Source organism: Rhinolophus hipposideros (assembly GCF_964194185.1).
Source record: "Rhinolophus hipposideros genome assembly, chromosome: 15".
NCBI classification, from domain to species: Eukaryota; Metazoa; Chordata; class Mammalia; order Chiroptera; family Rhinolophidae; genus Rhinolophus; species Rhinolophus hipposideros.
Window position 1 is genome coordinate 55781081 of NC_138061.1, and position 17403 is coordinate 55798483.

The 17403-nt window shown below is 56.9% G+C and overlaps 1 protein-coding gene across 6 annotated transcripts in view; it reads left to right on the plus strand.

The window, feature by feature from the left end:
- ZMIZ1 (zinc finger MIZ-type containing 1) overlaps positions 1 to 14890 on the plus strand; it is a 230669-nt gene extending 215779 nt beyond the window's left edge. For 4 of the 6 annotated variants that reach the window (XM_081075173.1, XM_081075174.1, XM_081075177.1 and 1 more), the window contains 8 exons: positions 1127 to 1232; positions 2184 to 2344; positions 3417 to 3484; positions 3793 to 3861; positions 4309 to 4553; positions 5826 to 5992; positions 9397 to 9654; positions 11140 to 14890. In XM_081075173.1, the coding sequence (XP_080931299.1) occupies positions 1127 to 1232; positions 2184 to 2344; positions 3417 to 3484; positions 3793 to 3861; positions 4309 to 4553; positions 5826 to 5992; positions 9397 to 9654; positions 11140 to 11247 (1182 nt within the window). In that variant the 3' untranslated portion in view covers positions 11248 to 14890. The remainder of the gene's footprint in view (positions 1 to 1126; positions 1233 to 2183; positions 2345 to 3416; positions 3485 to 3792; positions 3862 to 4308; positions 4554 to 5825; positions 5993 to 9396; positions 9655 to 11139) is intronic. The other 2 variants (XM_081075176.1, XM_081075175.1) reach the window with 2 other exon arrangements.
- Positions 14891 to 17403: the final 2513 nt, after the last annotated feature.

The following is a 17403-nucleotide window of genomic DNA, read 5'->3' on the forward strand; positions in this document are numbered from 1 at the left end:
GCGGGCACCCCGCCGGGAGCCTGAGGTCCTCGGTCCCCTCAGGCCCTCGGCCTCATCCTTAGGTCTTCGTCCCCCATCCCACAGCCCCCAAAGTGACCTTTCAGAAACGTCCTTCAGAAATGCGCAGTGGTCCCCGGGGCTGTGGAATAAAATTCACACTCGGTGGGTCTCCAAAGCCACTGCTCTGGCCTCTTCCCCGGTCCTGAAGCCTACCTCTGCTCTGCGCTGTCACCTCCACTGACTCCTGTAGGCCCGTCCTCCTGGACACCTCCCCTGCCGCCCCCTGCCCACCACCTTCTCCCAGCTTCCTCGGGTGAAGCTCTGTGTCCCTCAATGCTAGGCTCTGTTCTGGCCACATTCACAAGAAATTTTTGTATCCTAATCACCCTTTGCCCTAAACCCAACTCCAAGTCTGGAGTGAACGCTCCCTTCTTCACCCAACCCACTGTTTTAGAATCATGTATGTGTGTGTCCCTCCAACCTATGACTCATTGCCTTCGGGCCGTATCTGAGCCACACGTCCGTCCCCCAGAGATCAGGGCCTGGCACACATTGCTTGCGTGGGGACCTGCACGAAAGTATATTGCCTTACCCTGCCCGGCTGGCGTCTCGGGGGGACAGATGCAGGAGAAGGAAAAGCTCTGATCCATCAGGAGTCACAGGGCTGGGGAGGCTGTCAGAGTGGGGAGACTGGGGGGCCTTGGCGGGGGTGCGCAGTCCTGGAAGGCGTCCTGGAGGAGAGAAGACGGGGACTCTGCCCTCTAGCAGAAAGAGGGGAGGCGCAGTGGTGTGTGAGTTTAGGAAACAAGGCAGGCTCTCGTCCTGGAGCCCAGTGTCCCATAACCAATCCAGGGTGTTCTGGTGCCATAGTCTTGTTGGCCTAGAGCAGAGGCAGATGTTCCCAGGTGGTGACCCCAGCCTGGGTCACCTGGTCACAGGTTGCAGGACATATCCTGGGCCTCGAAGGCTCTCTCTCCCAGGTCCTGGGAGACCCGCTCCTAAAGTGCGTCAGTGTGGCCCTGGCCTCCAGGGGCCTTCGGGCACAGGGCAGCCTGGGCCTGCAGAGGCTGCAGTGGGGCTGGCCGTGGGGGCCACTGCAGGGCCTGACCCCCGCTCTTCCTCGCAGTCCCACCTCTTCGTGCTGCAGCTCGTCCACCGGCCATCTGTGCGCTCCGTGCTGCAAGGCCTGCTCAAGAAGCGCCTCCTGCCTGCGGAGCATTGCATCACCAAAAGTGAGTGAGAAGCAGACCCCAGCCCGCGGTGGTCCGCCGGCACCCAGGACTGACCTGTGGCTCTGTGTGCGGCACCCCAGGGCCCTGAGTGTTTCTTGCCCCCGCCCACCGCCCCGTCCCCGACTCCTGCCCCTCCTCAGCGTCTATGCAGTTGAACAGATGAGTGCTGCCCTTTAAGACCAAGTGGGAATCCAGACCTACCTGGCTCCCAGCACAAACCACTGTAGTGCAGACAGTCCAGGCAGGCTTCCTGGATGAGGTGGTCACCTGAAAGGGTGGGAGGGACAGGATAAGGAGGGTCTTAGTGGGAGGAAGGGATGGGATAGATCAGGCTGGTTTCCAGGCTGGCCTCCCTGCTCCAACAGCGCACACCTAACTCTAGATGAACAGCCTTGGCTCAGAATCCACTCCTTTGGAGGAGACCCCCAGGTAACAACTGGGGAGCATCATGCAGGGCATGCACCACGTTCCCTTCTTCCATTGTGCTTCTTCACACTATCTGTGCCCTAGAATCCCAGCAGGCAGACGTCCATTTCCGTTTCCACACTTGCAGAATTAAGTGCAAAAGTGCCTGAGGGGGCTCTGTTGACCCAGAAAATCAGTGGACAGGTGCCAGACAGGGTTTCTGCAAGTTTTGCAGAAAGTCTTCTTTCTAGTGAAGGTGAGGCCTGTTCCACAGAGACTGGGGAACCGACATGGCCACCTCCAGGGGCACATGTGCTCTACACATGTCCAGCGTGGGGGCTGCCGTGCAGAGTGCCACACGGCCTGGGGCACCCGCCACGCCAGACTCCCCTTTGGCTAGGCGACGGTGTGCTAGGCATTCCTGTGACCTCCCAGTGTTGGGGGTGGGGGGAGAACGAGGGTGTTTTAGCCACATAAAGGACTGGGGGGGGGGGCATGTGCAGCACGACCCTACTCATCCACCGGTGCTTCCCCTTCCCCCTACAGTCAAGCGGAATTTCAGTAGCGTGGCGGCCTCGTCAGGCAACACGACCCTCAATGGGGAGGACGGCGTGGAGCAGACAGCCATCAAGGTGTCTCTGAAGTGTCCCATCACGTTTCGGCGCATCCAGCTGCCTGCTCGAGGCCATGACTGCAAGCACGTCCAGGTGAGCCATCCCCTGAGAGCCACCTGGGGGCTGGCTGTGATGGTGAAGGGTAGGCAGATGGAGACGGCAGGCCTGTCTCTGACCCCCAGACAACGCCACAGCCATCAGCAGTGCTCCCACTTCAGCCATCATTTATCCTTTTATCATCTTCTCTGTTTGCTCGGGGCGAGGGCCCAGAGGACTACAGAGCTGGATTTAGGCAGTCCCCACCCTGGCAATGTCAGGTGCCAGCTGGAAATCTGGCACATGTGGCCAGGGCTGGTTCGCAACTGAGAGCAGATGCCTCTGCCTGGTCACTGCTGTTCCTGCAGGTCCTTGTCCTGAGCATGTGCTAAGGAAATGGGTGGAATGAGTGACGGTCATAGCTTGGGTGGCTGCAACAGAGCACTGTGCAAATGTGGGCAGCCCAGGGCAGGCTGGCGCTGCTCAGGGAAGGAATCCCAAAAGAGGGGTGTGAGAAGCCATGCCTGAGGAGCCTGGGTGTGAGCCTGCAAGGGGGGCGGGAGGGACAAGAGGCTGCAAGGCCAGGCCGGCTGTACCCTAAGTCCCACCCTCAAACAGCCTCTGGAGGGCCTCCTCGTGGGGCAGGAGCCGCCCGCCCTCCCTCCGGGGGAACGTTGTGGGCACCGTGGCCCTCCGGTCACTTTATGTGATACACACTGATGAACTGGATTGCATGTGTCCTCGGTACCTGGGGCGGGCTGGTGGGAAAGCTAGAGTTTTCCAACGGACCCAAGCCTCAGTGAGAGGGGCTGTCACAGGCAGGATCCGTGAGGGGCAGCTGCAGGGGAACCAGGAAGGCTTCTGGAAGGGTGTAGGCATGGGGGTGGTGTGAAGAGGGCGGGCAGAGGAGGAACTCGGCGTGGCCAGTTTGCTGTATGTGCAGCAGAAAAGTGACACAGTCATCACACTACCCAACAACCAGCCGGGTGTCTCCCACCATCTGTCTCCCTCCCTGGTGGGAGGTCTTCATAAGAGTCTCAGAGGCAGTAGCGATTGCATCGAGGTGGTTTCTGACAGTCCTGATATCATCTGTCTGTCTGTCTATCCGTCTGTCTGTCGGCCTCTGCAGTGCTTTGACCTGGAATCATACCTGCAGCTGAATTGCGAAAGGGGGACCTGGAGGTGTCCTGTGTGCAAGTGAGTGACGCCCACCCCAGCAGAGCTCTGCTAGCCTCCCTCTGGCCTTGCTCTTTGCGGTTCAGCCACCTCCACCTGCCCTAAACGCAAAAGAGGGAACCCAGAACCCAGCAGAGGGCTTCAGATGACCGGAGCTGTGCAGAATCCCTTGGCATCGAGCTGTCCCCAGGGCGCCCTCTCCTGTCAGTGCTGTAGTAGTAACCGCGGCAGGAGCAGGGTGTCTCACAGACACCGCGGGGAGGGTGGACTGTGTCCCCGCCCTCTAGGGTCCAGGAGCAAAGACCAAGCGCTTTTCTCTCCTTTTCCAGTAAAACTGCTCTGCTCGAGGGCCTGGAGGTGGACCAGTACATGTGGGGCATCCTGAATGCCATCCAACAGTAAGTGAGCCTCCCAGGTGGGAATGCCAGCCTGGAGTGAAGGAGGTGGGCACGTGAACATGCCTGACACCCCAACCCCTTCCCCCCGGGCTGGGCGACTGCTTACCCACATCTCTCACCTTTCTGTGACTTCACCTCTGGGGTTTCTGTACCTGGGGGCAAATGAACTTTCCAGAAAAGACTAAGCAGTTCCCCTGACAGCCACTTCCTGTGTGGGAGGCCCTAGGGCCAGGTGCCCTGTGCCCAGACACTTCCTAATCCGAACCTCAGTCTCTCCACCTTTCAAAAGATGTAAAAATCCCCCACAACTCTTATCGTGGGTAGAGCCTAGGGAAGATGGGGGCAGGGGGCCTGGGCAAGGAGACCTCAGTATCTGTCCAAACTGGAGCCTCTTGTGTCCGAAGCTCAGCTCCCTGGAGCCTCAGCTCTGCCCTCTTGCCCCCCCAGCTCCGAGTTCGAAGAGGTCACCATCGACCCCACATGTAGCTGGCGGCCAGTGCCCATCAAGTCAGACCTACACATTAAGGATGACCCCGACGGCATCCCCTCCAAGCGGTTCAAAACAATGAGCCCCAGCCAGATGATCATGCCCAACGTCATGGAGATGATTGCAGCCCTGGGCCCTGGCCCGTCCCCCTACCCGCTCCCGCCTCCACCTGGGGCCACTAACTCCAACGACTACAGCAACCAAGGTGGGTGACAGCAGACAAGGAGGGCAGCCCCAAGTCCCACAGGGGGCACGAGACTTCTGTGCTGATGGGGGCAGGGGTGGGGTCGGGGGGGGTCATGTAAAGGCGCAGAGGTGACGTGCACCCCTCAAAACAATCCCACATCACTGGGCTGTGCGTACAGTGGCCCGTGCCCTGCTATCGTCCCATCTCCATCCAGCCTGTGGGTTGGTGTCCAGCTAGGAAGCTTGAGTGAAGAGCTGCCGCATGACCCAGCCCCCTGCCTCTCCCATCCCACCCTGCCCAGCCTCCTCTCCTGACTCCGGGAGCTCCTGGGGACAGCTCCTTGCCTCCAGGCAGGCAGGTGCCACGCCCAGGGGCTTCAGAACCTGCTTTGCTGGGGACACAACTGCCACCTCTTTCCTAGCCTGAGTGTTCACCAGTACCAGCAGCAGTCACCTGGAGTTCTTGGCCTTTCCCCCGCCCTCCTCCTTCTCTGTGACATCAGTATCGTTCCTGTCCCTGCCACTCTCGCACCCTCCCAGACACAGAGTCCAGGGGCCTGGAGCTCCAGCCTTGGCCACCAAGGTCACTTTCACTGCCCTCTTACTCTCTGCTGCCCACACCAAGCTTCACCGTACTGTCCTTGGTTCCTAGAACGTACCCAGCCTCCTCAAACCCAGAGGGCACCTCCACCACTGGACCCTGCTCTTGGGTGTCCAGAGCGCCCGGATGATTCCAGGCCCAGGGAGGTCAGCCCACCCAGCCAGAGTCCCACAGCACGCTGAGGGCCCCAGCTTCCCAGCATGCTCGTCCTCTGACCTCTTGCCACGGCCAAAGAGGCCAGGCAGCTGGCTTTTAATCGTGTCATCTTGAGTCGTACGCAGCTTTGTTCATGAGCTCGGTCGATTCTGACGTCCCGGTCTGGCACATGACCTGGTCACCCCAGGGATGAGGTGCAGCCATGTGGGGGCAGGCCTGGCTAGTTCCGAAGATCCTGTGGAAGGCTGCAACTTGGGTCTCATCACATGTCCTCCCACCCACAGGAGGCAGGCCCACCCCTTTCTCCCACCTGCCCCTCCTCGTAGCCGTAGAACTGCACATGCCCTGGGGACAGTGGCCCACTGAAGAAGGCTGCATCGCTGCCCCCTGGCACAGCCCAGAGGCTAAGGCTGCAGGAGCCAACCCGGGCCTCACAGGCGGGCAGGACTCAATTAATTGACACACGGCCTATCCCCCGGGGATGGCTATCTTCCCTCAGGTGACCCCTGCTCCTGCCGTCTTGTTTCCTCCCAGGCAACAACTACCAGGGCCACGGCAACTTTGACTTCCCCCATGGGAACCCCGGCGGCACGTCCATGAATGACTTCATGCATGGACCCCCCCAGCTATCTCACCCCCCGGACATGCCCAACAACATGGCCGCCCTCGAGAAACCCCTCAGCCACCCCATGCAGGAAACTGTGAGTACCTGTTCCTCACCCCCACGTCCCCCACGCCCTAGCCTCTGAGTTGGGCAGAGGGCCTGTCTGATGTTTACCTAGTTTCCCCCCAGGCAAAGAGGAGCACTGAGAATGGGGTCTGGGGGCTCACGAGGAAGTAAGAGGCCTGACAAGCTGGGTAACAGCCCATCAACGCCCTTGGACTTAGCTGTTACCCCAGGATATCGGATTCTCAGGAAATGGGGGCAGGTTCGGGCTGTTCCCTGCACACATGTGTGCATGCACAGCCCCCAGGTACAGACACACACACACACACACACACGCAACTCCCACACTATCTGTCCCCACTTACACTCTTACACTGACTTATGTAACCCCAACCACCTAGAATTTTGTCTCAAACCTAAGCACTTAACTCGCCCAAAGGTCAGAATCCTTGGGGTATCTCCACCTCCTGCAAAAAGAAATGCTGGGAAGTCCACTTATCCTGAGAGTATTCCCTTCTTGTCCTGTTTTACGTATGAACACATACCCTGCGTTGCTGAGAAAGGCCCTCGCAGGTAAGGTGTGCTGGGCCGTCCAGAGGCCTCCCTTCCTGTGGCCGTGGCAACAGTGGTAGCAGCCTGGCCCCCTCCCAAGTCCTCATCTAGTGAGCGCTGGATAATTCCACTTGATTTAAGAGGTGTTTCCTGAGCCTGTGCTCCAGACCGGGCCTTGTACCAGGTACAAGCAAGACAGGCACGGGCCCTGTGCTAATGGAGCAAAACTTCTGGCAGGGCCTGGATGGAGGAAGAACAGTCTGGGTTTCAAGAGCACCAAGGCCTGAGGGCTGAAGTGCGAGGCCCAGTGATTGTCTGTTCCTGATCGCTCACCCTACGAGAAGGAGAAGTGGGAGGGCCTGGCAGTGGGCCCTCGGCCACACCAGCTAGAGAGAGGGTTCAGAGCTTCCAGAGAGGGTCCTGTTTGGCAGCAGGGCTGGATGGTCCTACATCAGGGGGCGCCACTCAGGCCCTCTCGTCCCCCGTCCCGTGGCCTGGAAGGAAGCGGCCTCTGGATTGTGCTGTGTTCCACACCCATGACATGAAGTTGACTCTGGCTCTGCCTCTGGCTGGGCCAGGGGCTATCATTTGGGCCAGAGCTACCTGATTCTTAGTTACAGTGGCAATTAACCACGAATCTAGGTGAGGGGCACTGTAGCAACTTTCCTTTAGGACCCCAAATGCCAAATCAAAAATAGCTCCTTTCACAGAGCTTCAGCCACATTTTTGCAAGTTCCTTTCTGCCCCGTGGGGCTTCTGACTTCTGGGGGCGTAGCCCCCAGTTGCCCTCCCCACCCTGTTCCCTAGAACCCCAGCATTCCACAACCCCCACACACACTCATAGGTCGCATATCCTGAGCCCTCATGATTCCCAACACTGGAGAATGGCAGCGGGAAGCCGTGTACTTCTGTGTTCGACAAGGCCCTCTCCTGCCTGGTCAGCCCTCTGCACCTGGGTTCTTCAGCAGGACCTAAGCCTATACGTTGACTTCACAACCCTCCCAGGCTGCCCCCAGATATGCACTGTCCTTACCATTTCTGGGCTCCCTAGATGACAGCTGAACCCAGAAGTACAACTGTGCAAGGCAGGGTGGTCAGTGACGGACACACTCCCCTCACACCTGCCCAACCCCAGCAGCCTGAGCCCAGCACAAGTCTGGGAAGGATTCCCATGCATGCGGGGACTGGTGAGAGGGCTCCAACCAGGTCCTGGTTTACCCAAGGACTCATCTCCCCATGCGAGATGGCAGGTTGACAGGTATATGAGCAGGTCCCAGCGAACACCTGCCCCTACAGGTTTCGAGACATTCCAGCAAGATGTCAGGGTCAGAGGGGACAGCTGTGTCAGATCCAGGGGTTATCCTGTGCTTGGCTGCCCCAGAAGTGTGGAGCCACTCCCTGCACCCCAGAATGGGCACCGTGGGGCACCCACAGGCGTGGGTGGGAGTCAGAAGCTGGCCTCATAGTGACAGCCGTGGTAGCCGTCCCTCCAGCCTCTCCTGGTCCTTACCTCGTGTGTATCCCACACATGGTGCCTGAGGGTCACCGACCCCATGGTGTGTGGTCATCGTGCCATTCTCAGGGCCCAAGCTGGAGGGGCACTGTGCTACGCAGGCCACCTGCACCGTGGGCGGAGGCCAGCCCACAGCCTCTGTGGGAACAGCTTTTAGGAGAAACAGAAAGAAGAACTAGGGTCTAGAGAAAATCAGGGGAGGTGCAGCTGCCGTTTTCAAACCCACAAAGGGAAAAATTAATGTTTCTATGTGGCCTCGAAGATGGGGAGGGAAGGGTTGTACTAAAGACCAAAGAGACATTGGGTCACAGGCTACCCTTTCCAAGCAAGTACCTAGCAAGTCAGTGAGCTCCCTTTACGTAGTAGAGTGTGAGTGGGGCTGGGGGCCTGTCAGAGATGCTGGGAGTGGGGAGAGGGCTTGGGCTAAGCCTTTCCCTCTGAGACCTGAGCTCAGAGGGAAGGGTGCTTGGAACAGCAAACACACTAGCAGAGGAAGTTTAAATCCCACCCACCACGTGCCCCCTGTCCATCTACAGCCTGTGTTCAGTACATATGTGCATGGGAGGGCTGGGGTCCTCTAGTTCACGTGTCAGAGAAGCACCACCTGCCCCACGCCAGCAAGGCACGCCCTTGCTGAGCCCTTGGGCCCTGAGAGGTGTGGAGGTGCCTGCCTTCCTCAGCTGGAACCCTGGTGGCTAAGAAGAAGAGCCTGGCAGTGCTAACAGGCCCCCGCTCTGTTCTTTTGACCTTGGCTCAGTTGCACCCTCCCCCGGGCAGCAGGCAGGGCTTGTACCAAGGCTCTTGGAAGGAACGTGTGGCCCAGCACTGCTCCTGCCCCGGGCTCACTTGGGGGGCACAGACCCACTCCCGAGCTGCACGCCTGCCCCATGCTGTCTGTCCGTGTCTGCTCTCCGCCACCCTGGCCCTCGGGGGCCTGCACCACGCTGTCAGCAGCACCCCTCCCACTTCCCCGCTCCCTGGAAACATGCCCATTTTGCTTCTCCATCTTGCCCTTGCTGTTGTTCATTGTGACGGTGGTGTCCAGGCTGAGGAAGCAGAGGGGCTCCGGACCCCTCTCTCAGCGTCTGTGCTTGTCTCAGAGCCCCTGGCTGCCTCCGTCCCGGCCCACGGGGCTTCAGAGGCCCCTTCCCCGCCTTCCTCTCCACAGCCCCCCTGACTGGCGGTTTTGGGGGAGGATTTTGTTTGTTTCTCTGCCGAAGGGAAAAAAAAAGCATTCAGCTTTGTAAAGGGGTGGCTTTGTTTTGGGGGTTTGTTATTTTCCTGGTTTTGTTTGGTTTTCATTTCTCCAGGCATCTCGTCGCTGTGCCTCGTCACCTCACCTTTCTTTTCTCCTGCTCTCTCCTCCTCCACAGATGCCACACGCTGGCAGTTCTGACCAGCCCCATCCCTCCATACAACAAGGTTTGCACGTCCCACACCCCAGCAGCCAGTCAGGGCCTCCATTACATCACAGTGGGGCTCCTCCTCCTCCTTCCCAGCCTCCCCGGCAACCGCCACAGGCCGCTCCCGGCAACCATCCACACAGCGACCTGACCTTTAACCCCTCCTCAGCCTTAGAGGGTCAGGCCGGAGCACAGGGAGCATCCGACATGCCGGAGCCTTCGCTGGATGTAAGTTGGGGTCCCCACTTGCCTCGGCCTGGGGCCAGGCCTGGCACCGGGACCTGCCCAGAGAGCAGGGGTGGGTGTTGAGGGCTCAAGGCCCGGGTGGAGGAGGTGTAGTTGTGAGGGGGTGGGTGGGTGGTGGATGGGCCCAGCCAACCTGCCTCCCCTGGGTCCAAAACCAAGGAGCCCCACTATGGGGGAGCCTCACTGAGGGTCCAAGTGTACCCTCCCCCACCTTGCCAGCCCCTGCCCCCTGTGCCCTTGGCAACAGTTCTGCAGCCCAGCCTTGCCCCACCTTCCCCCCAGGCCCTATAGACTCCCTCTGGGGCTGGGTCTGGGGGCTGCGCAGGGAGCTCCCTTCCCTTCTTCCCGTCCCCCATCTCCTTTCCCCGTCCTCCCACATTGAGCTTGCCATCTCCGTGTCTGCCACACACTCTGGCCCGAGGCAGGGGAGGGGCTGCAGGGATAGGGTCTCTCTGTCTCGCTGGTGTATGTCTGTCTCCAGTTTCTTGTCCGTGTGTTATCCATGCCCTGTGCTTCTGCTTGCTCCATCGCTCACTGTGAGACAGGCCCCTGTAGGGGGTCATCGTAGCATTAGCCTCGGGTCACATGGGGGTTAGTGAGGCGGAAGTGGGTGGCTGAGATTCGGGGGTCTCCCACCTTGAGACCTGAATGGTCTGGAACGTGGGGAGGGTGCTATGAACGATGGGAGATGACTGGGCAGCTGGCCAGGGCTGGACAGGAACTGATGGAGAGCTTGCCCCTCCCATCCCAACCCCTAGGCTCTAGATTCCCAGAAAGGAGGCCCGCCGTCTCCTCAGCCCCTTCCATCCCTCACGTCCCAGGCCCACTGTCAACCCTTGGCCCCCAGCGGTGTCACTCTTTGTGGTAAATGGGGTTCACTCAGCTGTGCGGCCATCTTGGCTTCTCAGCCCAAGTCCTCCCCAGAGCAGGCCGGGGCAGGGGTGCTTTTAGATTCATGAGGATTCCCCATATGACAGGAAGACTGCAAGGGTCTCACAGTAGAGGGCAGGGACGGTCTGCAGCCTCTGCCCAGGGGCCACAGGGAAGGACAATGCTGTCAGCCAGCTGCAGGCTCACCAAGGAGCCATTAGCTCTTGGGAGAGCTCCAGGGTGCTGAGAGCTGCAGGCACCGCCCAGCCTACATCCAAAGGCGTTTCTGCTGGGAGGCCCACTTGACGTGCAGCTCCTCGGCAGGGTGTTGGGGCCAGAGGAACGCTGATCATGAGAAAGCCTCCTGACCCACCATGGGCCTTCCTAACTGTTGGGCTTGAAATAAGTATTGGTGTGCCCCAGACCAGCACGGTGGCCTAGATGCGTTTGGGGACAGCCAGCACTGGTAGTTTCCCGTTTGGGCCAGGACCCCGGGAGGCAGACAGAGGGCATGCAAACAGGCGTGGGGGTGTCCCTGCATTCCTCACCCAGCCCCTCAGCCAAAACCTCATCTGGGCTTCTGTACTTTTTTTCCAGCTCCTTCCAGAACTCACAAATCCTGACGAGCTCCTCTCGTACCTGGACCCCCCCGACCTGCCGAGCAATAGTAATGATGACCTTCTGTCTCTCTTTGAGAACAACTGAAGCCCCCTCTGTCGGGGCCATCCCTCCCCACTCTGCTCCTTCCCTGTCTGTCCCACACACACTGTCCCGCTGGGAGCCCATGTCCTCAGCCCCTGCTGCAGCCTTCTCAGAGCAGAGGGGCGGGAGGGTGCATTGTGAAGGCTGTGTGGGTCTGGAGCCCATGCCCAGAGCAGGCCCCGAAGATAACTCTCATGATGGAGAGCCGGCCAGTGAGGGCATACACTGACGACGGTTCCTCGTCCCTCTTTGCTGATTCCAAACCACCCTCCAGTGACCCCCAGGTTCTTCCAGTTGCTAAACGGTAACCCTGCCTCCCTGCTTCCTGGCCCAGAGAGCCTCCTTCAAGTGACTGAGCCTGACAGAAGGACCCCCCCGACACCCAGGCGGCCCTGAGCCTTGAAGGAGCAGTGACAGTTGGCTGCAGTGACAGCAGCCCACCCACAACCACCCACCACAGAAAAGCACAAACCTCTGGGAAAGAGAACTCTCTTAGGGGCCACGGTCGTCACTTTGACCCCTGACCTCTAAGCCAAGATACCCTGTAAATTCTCAGAAAGCAGAAAAAAAGGACAAGATTCTGTGTTTGAGAGAGGGTGTGCCATTCCTGCTTGGGGACTGGTGGGAAAAGGGGTCAGGGTCTCCTCGGAGCCAGGACAATGCAGCAGGTGGCGACCTTTGGACTCGGGCCTGGGCCCAGCCTTGGGGGGCAGAGAGCGAGTACCCAGCTGAAATGATCGCTATTAGTTGGGGGAAGGGGGGGGGGACGGGAATGCCGCCAGGTGGAGTCAATAGGAACGGCAACTTAAAACTTTGCTCCAAGTCACTCCCTGTTTTTAAATAATTTAAAGCTATGAAGTCATCAGGAGAAAAGGAACATTGGACTTGGACAGCAAGCAAACCATTTCTCCCCGTGCATCCCATTTCCTTCCTCCTTACCCACCTCTCCCAGACTGTTACACGGGACACCTACTTCCCTCTGTACTCGTTCCCCTCTGTCCCCCCAGATGGCAAGGTGGGATGGTGGAAAGGCCTAGAAGGCCCCGGCATCAGGATCTCTCCAGCCCCTCTGTCCGTCTGTCCCAGTGCTCAAGGCTGGCCATGTGTGCCGGGATGTACCCACAAGCGTCGAGGGGTGTTTCTGTGGCCGCCACAGACGCCCCACTTGGCTGCCAGTCTCTCATTCCCTCTGTGTCCCTCTGCCCTTGATAGCTCGCTCACCCCACACTCCTGCTCGTGCAAACAGAAGCAGCCTCTGGTTTGCCCTCCACCGCTTCGCTCCATCCAGCTTACTGCTCTCCGAGTCTCCCGGGTAGTTTGCGCATCTTTCTCAGGCTCCTCTGTGCTTCCCTGAGCCACACGGCCTGGGGTGCCCCTGAGCCATCAGGTCACTTGGGTTACATCTGTAAATTTGTTGCGCCCCTCCCTGCTGCTGCCTGGGGCCCTTTCCTGCTCTCCTGCCCGCCACCTGTGTTCTCAATCTCCGTCTCCCTCTCGGTGGCGGGTGGGCCCCAGCACTCCTCTGGATTTGACTGGAACTGTGGCCCCAGCTGTTGATTTCCAGTCACTGTACCAGACAGCCAGCACAAGGTTTTCTGCAGGAAAGCTGCCATTGTCCCCCCCGCCTTTTTTCCTTTGTCCCGTGTCGAGGTTTTTTCAAACAGTGTGGTGTTCAGTATGCAAATCAATTATTTTAAGAATTGCTTTTGTAAATATCTTTGTGAATATTTTAGTATCGTCTTTGATAATATTCAACATTTTCATGACCTGGTTATAGCCTTTGCTGGTGTTTTTAAAATACCTTGACTCAATGACAAAGACCGAGTCTTTTTTTAAAAAAAACAAACAAGAAACAAAAACAAAAAGCAACCAGGGCTATTTGTACAGATGAAGGGACAAAGAGCATGGGTGGCTGTCCTGTGAGGTAGACGACCAAGCCTCCCACTGTTTAGAGCCATCCCCAGTTGTCTGGTGGGGACACGGTGGCGCCAGGTAGCACGGGGTCATCCTTGCCCAGTGGCCAATAGCCCCAGCAGGCAGCCACACTGTGTTTGGCCATGTGGGAGTGTTCTGCCCCAGACAGACTTATAGATGCCTTCCGTAGAAGTTCCTGCTTCCTGCCGTGCTACTTTTCCCCGGGAAGGCCCGGGGTGGGTTCTGGTTCTTAGCACGTTGTCCCCACTCTGCTCATCAACCTGTCCACAGCTTTCTAGTGCAGAGGGTCAGTATGTTCCCCGGGCTCTAGGCACCTCCCTCAGCCATCATTGTGGAAGCCCTGGTCTCAACACCTGAGAGGTTTCCTGGATCCCCTTTCAGGCGAGCCTCCACCAGCAAGTTCAGCAAAGAACTTTCCTGAATCGTGCCTGAAGCCCGTGCTCGGGGCATGTACTCTTCCAGAGTGATTTTGGAGCCAGGCCAGGGAATGAGGGAGGCCCAAAGGCATCCCGGGCTGGAAAAGGCCCAGCTGGTAGCAGATTCAGATGACAAGAGCCTACAAGCCGGGGCAGTTCTGAACTCGGGACATGCTTCCCTGATGCTTTTGGATGACTACTTGGAGCCATAAGTAACCTCAGCAAAAACGAGGCCTCAGCAAGCCACTTCTCCACGATGGGTATCCACCCAGGCCATAGGCACGTTTCTGCTGCCACTCCACGAGATGGGCAGGGCGCCACCGGGCAGGCGGGAAAGCCCAAGTACAGGCAATCACCCCTTCTTGGTTTGAAGCTTTACCCATGTATCATGTTCCCTGTAGCCATTTTATTTTTTAAGAAACTTCTAATACTTTCTCCCTAATGGAAGCCCTAACCCCCCTCCGCCCCCCCCCCCCCAGAGAGCTGCACGTCTGCTCGGCCTGACCCATCCAGATAGGGCAATGTCAGCAGCAGCGACTCAAGGGACGTGTATATATGTAAATGAGAAATAGAGACATGTTAACAGATGCATTCATTTCCCTTGGAATGTGTATTGTTTTTATTTTACAAAACGAAAAAAAAAGGCTTGGAATCCATCTTAACGTGGAAAAACTAGATCCTGTTTGTTAGTGTTTTGTGAGGTCTCCGCATCTGTCCCACCCATGTAATATACTCTGACCCTGTGTGGAAAGGATTTTTTTGTTCTGTTTTGTTTTTATTTTATCTACATGTACTATTTAGCTTCAGTGTACTAGTCCTGCCACCTGTGTATTTTTAGGGTGCTATGGAAATAATGAAAAGAAATGGGGATTTCAGAAGAAAATTGTAACCAAATTCATACTTTGTATAATTTTTGATATCATGATCGCAGGTGATTCCCACGTACACACATACACAAACCCAAGAGTGCAGCCTGAAGTAACTCCCACAGAAATTGTCATCGTCTTTGTACATCTCTGTACAATGCAATCATTTCATACTTTAAACTGGTCAGAAAAGTAATTGTGATTTCTAGTCTTGCAAAGCTGTATGTAGTTAGATGATGTGACACCTCTAATATTTATCTAATAAATATGTATTCAGATGAAACCTGTATATTAGGTGTTCATGTGGTTATTTTGTATTTAAAGATCAAATTATTTGACTATTGCTAGACATTTCTATACTCTGTTGTAACACTGAGGTATCTCATTTGCCCATGTTAATTTTTTTCTAAATAAATTGACAAAAACGAAGCTTTGACGAATTATAGCTATTTTGTGAATGTTAAGGAGTGGTTTGGGTGTTTTTGTTCTTGCTTTTAAACCACCACCCCTGCCTGATAATCCTGCAACCACCAAAAAAAAAAAGGCAGAAAGGAAAGAAAGAAAGGTGGTTTGGATGTTGGGTTGGAGGAACCCCCTGCTGTAGGTAGCTGTTTCTGAAAGGGGCCCTGCAACCTGGGACCAGGTGAGAGTGTTCAGAGCCCAGCGCCCTCACCTCCTGGGGGGACCCTGTGCTCCAGCAGGCCGTCCCTGGCGTCCCTGGCGGTGGAACAGGCCGGCGGGGAGCGGGGGCCTGAACGGGCCAAGGTCCTGTGTGGTGTGCTGGGGACTCGCGTGTGTACAATGCTGGCCGGCCTGGTAGCATGCATCTGTGTAGTTTCTGAGCTGAAGGAACAGGAGCCTATTCCTCCTGTTAAGCCCCAGAGGGCGTTCGCTCTCCAACAAAACATTCAGGAATGAAGAACTGGAAGCGCAGGCTCTACAGAGCCTGGAGTGTTACTTAGCTGCTCGCCCTGTCGGCCACCTCTCTACCATCTCTACCTTCTCTCTGGCCATCCCAGTTCTGAGCACCCCTGCCCCCCACCCCTCTAAGGGGACCTTGTGTTTTCTCTTTCCTGTGACCACTTTACATGGGGTTCTCTTGCTCCAGCCCCTACCCAGGCCTCAGTCCCCAACACAAACCATGTGTCATTAAAGTTCAGGGAAGTGAATCTGACTCTCAGAGCCCACAGCCAATCGCCACCCATCCTCCACTCAGTTCTGGCTTCCTGCGATAGGGAAAAAAATGTGGTTACTGTGGTCCTCCCTCCCCAGGGACTGGGTGAGGGCAGGTCCAAAGAAGGAAGTGGAGGCCGGTCGGCACCCCAAAATATATGCCCCGAAGTGTGTGTGGGCATGTGTGTCAGGAGAGTGGGGGGGTGTACGTGCAGGAGCGAGCCAGGGTGCCGGTGTGGGGTTGCGTCAGTGACAGCTGCCTGAGGCAATTGGGTGCCCGGAATTCCCCACCTCGGGCTTCTCCAAGGTGGCCAGTTTCTCTTTTTTGGTGGAATGTGAAGGGGAGAGGGAAAATTTACATTAAAACTGGAATCCTGGTCACTGATGAACTGCGTGCACCCTCTGCCAGCATCACCAGGGTAGGAAGCGTTTTCTCTCCCCTGGGAGCATCAGGGAGAGCTTCCTTAAAGGGGCCACCTCTACTCCCTGTTGCCTTAGAGCAGTGCTTCTCCACCAGCTGTCCTCGAGTGACCTGTGAGATCAATTTGGTGGGTTGTGACTTTTAAATGACATAGGTTAGAATAAAGAAGAAACATCATGAGCACCCTACAAAATAAGGGTGAGGATTGCATCGTGAAACTTTTGTTGCAGTTGTATGTGTGTCTGCTGAATCATGATGTAAAATTAATTCTTGTGGGCTGTGGTTAAAAACAAAAAGTTTGAATGCCATTGCCGTAAAGGCAGGAAGTGGGCAGGGGGGTGGGGAGAGAGAGGCAGGGCAGTGTGCTCTCTTAACTTTACAATAAGCAAATCTTCCTGGTGTTCTAGCTTTAGAGCCTGAAACCAGTGATGCAGCTAAATGCTAGCCTGTGCCTACCTTGCAAGGCTGCTTGGAGACCCCGCTGCCCACCCCACTAACTCCTCCTGAGACCTTTACTTCCTCCTGTGGGCCTGGAATGAGACAAGTCCATGGGAAAAGCCCAGAGGAGGGCCTGGCTCCGAGCAGCTTGGAGTTCAGCACCCCCCAACCTGGGGACAACATATAACATCCTCCAGCCATTGACTTATCTTGGGTTTTTGTTCTTCCCAACTCGCCCCAAAAAGCTTCCACCCTTGAATCTAAGAACTGTCCCCCCATACAAGGCCAAAGGGTGTTGTTGGGGAAAGTCATTTGGCCCCACAGGTGGATGCCTGGACAAATTAGGGTCTTCAGCCTCACTGAGACCTCAAGGAGACCTCAGGGCATGGTCTCTTTACCCACCCACCCATTCCCTTTGTCCTGTGCTCCAGCGTCCTGCTCAACCATGCCCACCTCACTCTAAGCAGGTTATCCAACCATCCCACAAACCCTGCTAACTCCCCTACCCACCCACAAACCTACCTCTCTCCTCCCCTAGCCTTATCTTCTGCCCAGGCCCACAGGATGTGGTGTCCCTTCCCTGGTCGGGGCCAGCCCCTCCCCAGCCCCTGACACCATCACCTCCTCTTCTGGGAGGGAATTCACTCCATCAGCCAGCCCCTTTCCTGTACCCCCCCTGAACCCTGTCCCCAGCTCTGGAGCTTTGGGCCCTGGCTATGCGGTCTAACAGCCTGCATCCCCACCCTTTGCTGTCCAGCCTCTGCTTCTCAGGCAGACTTCTTGGTTGCGAACACTGCCCATGCTCGCTGTCTTTCCTTGATCCTTCATCATCCAAGATGCCCAGTGGGCTGTCTCTGAAGTTCTCCGAAACTTCTCTTGCAAGCTCTCCTATGGCCTCTTGGTTACTAAG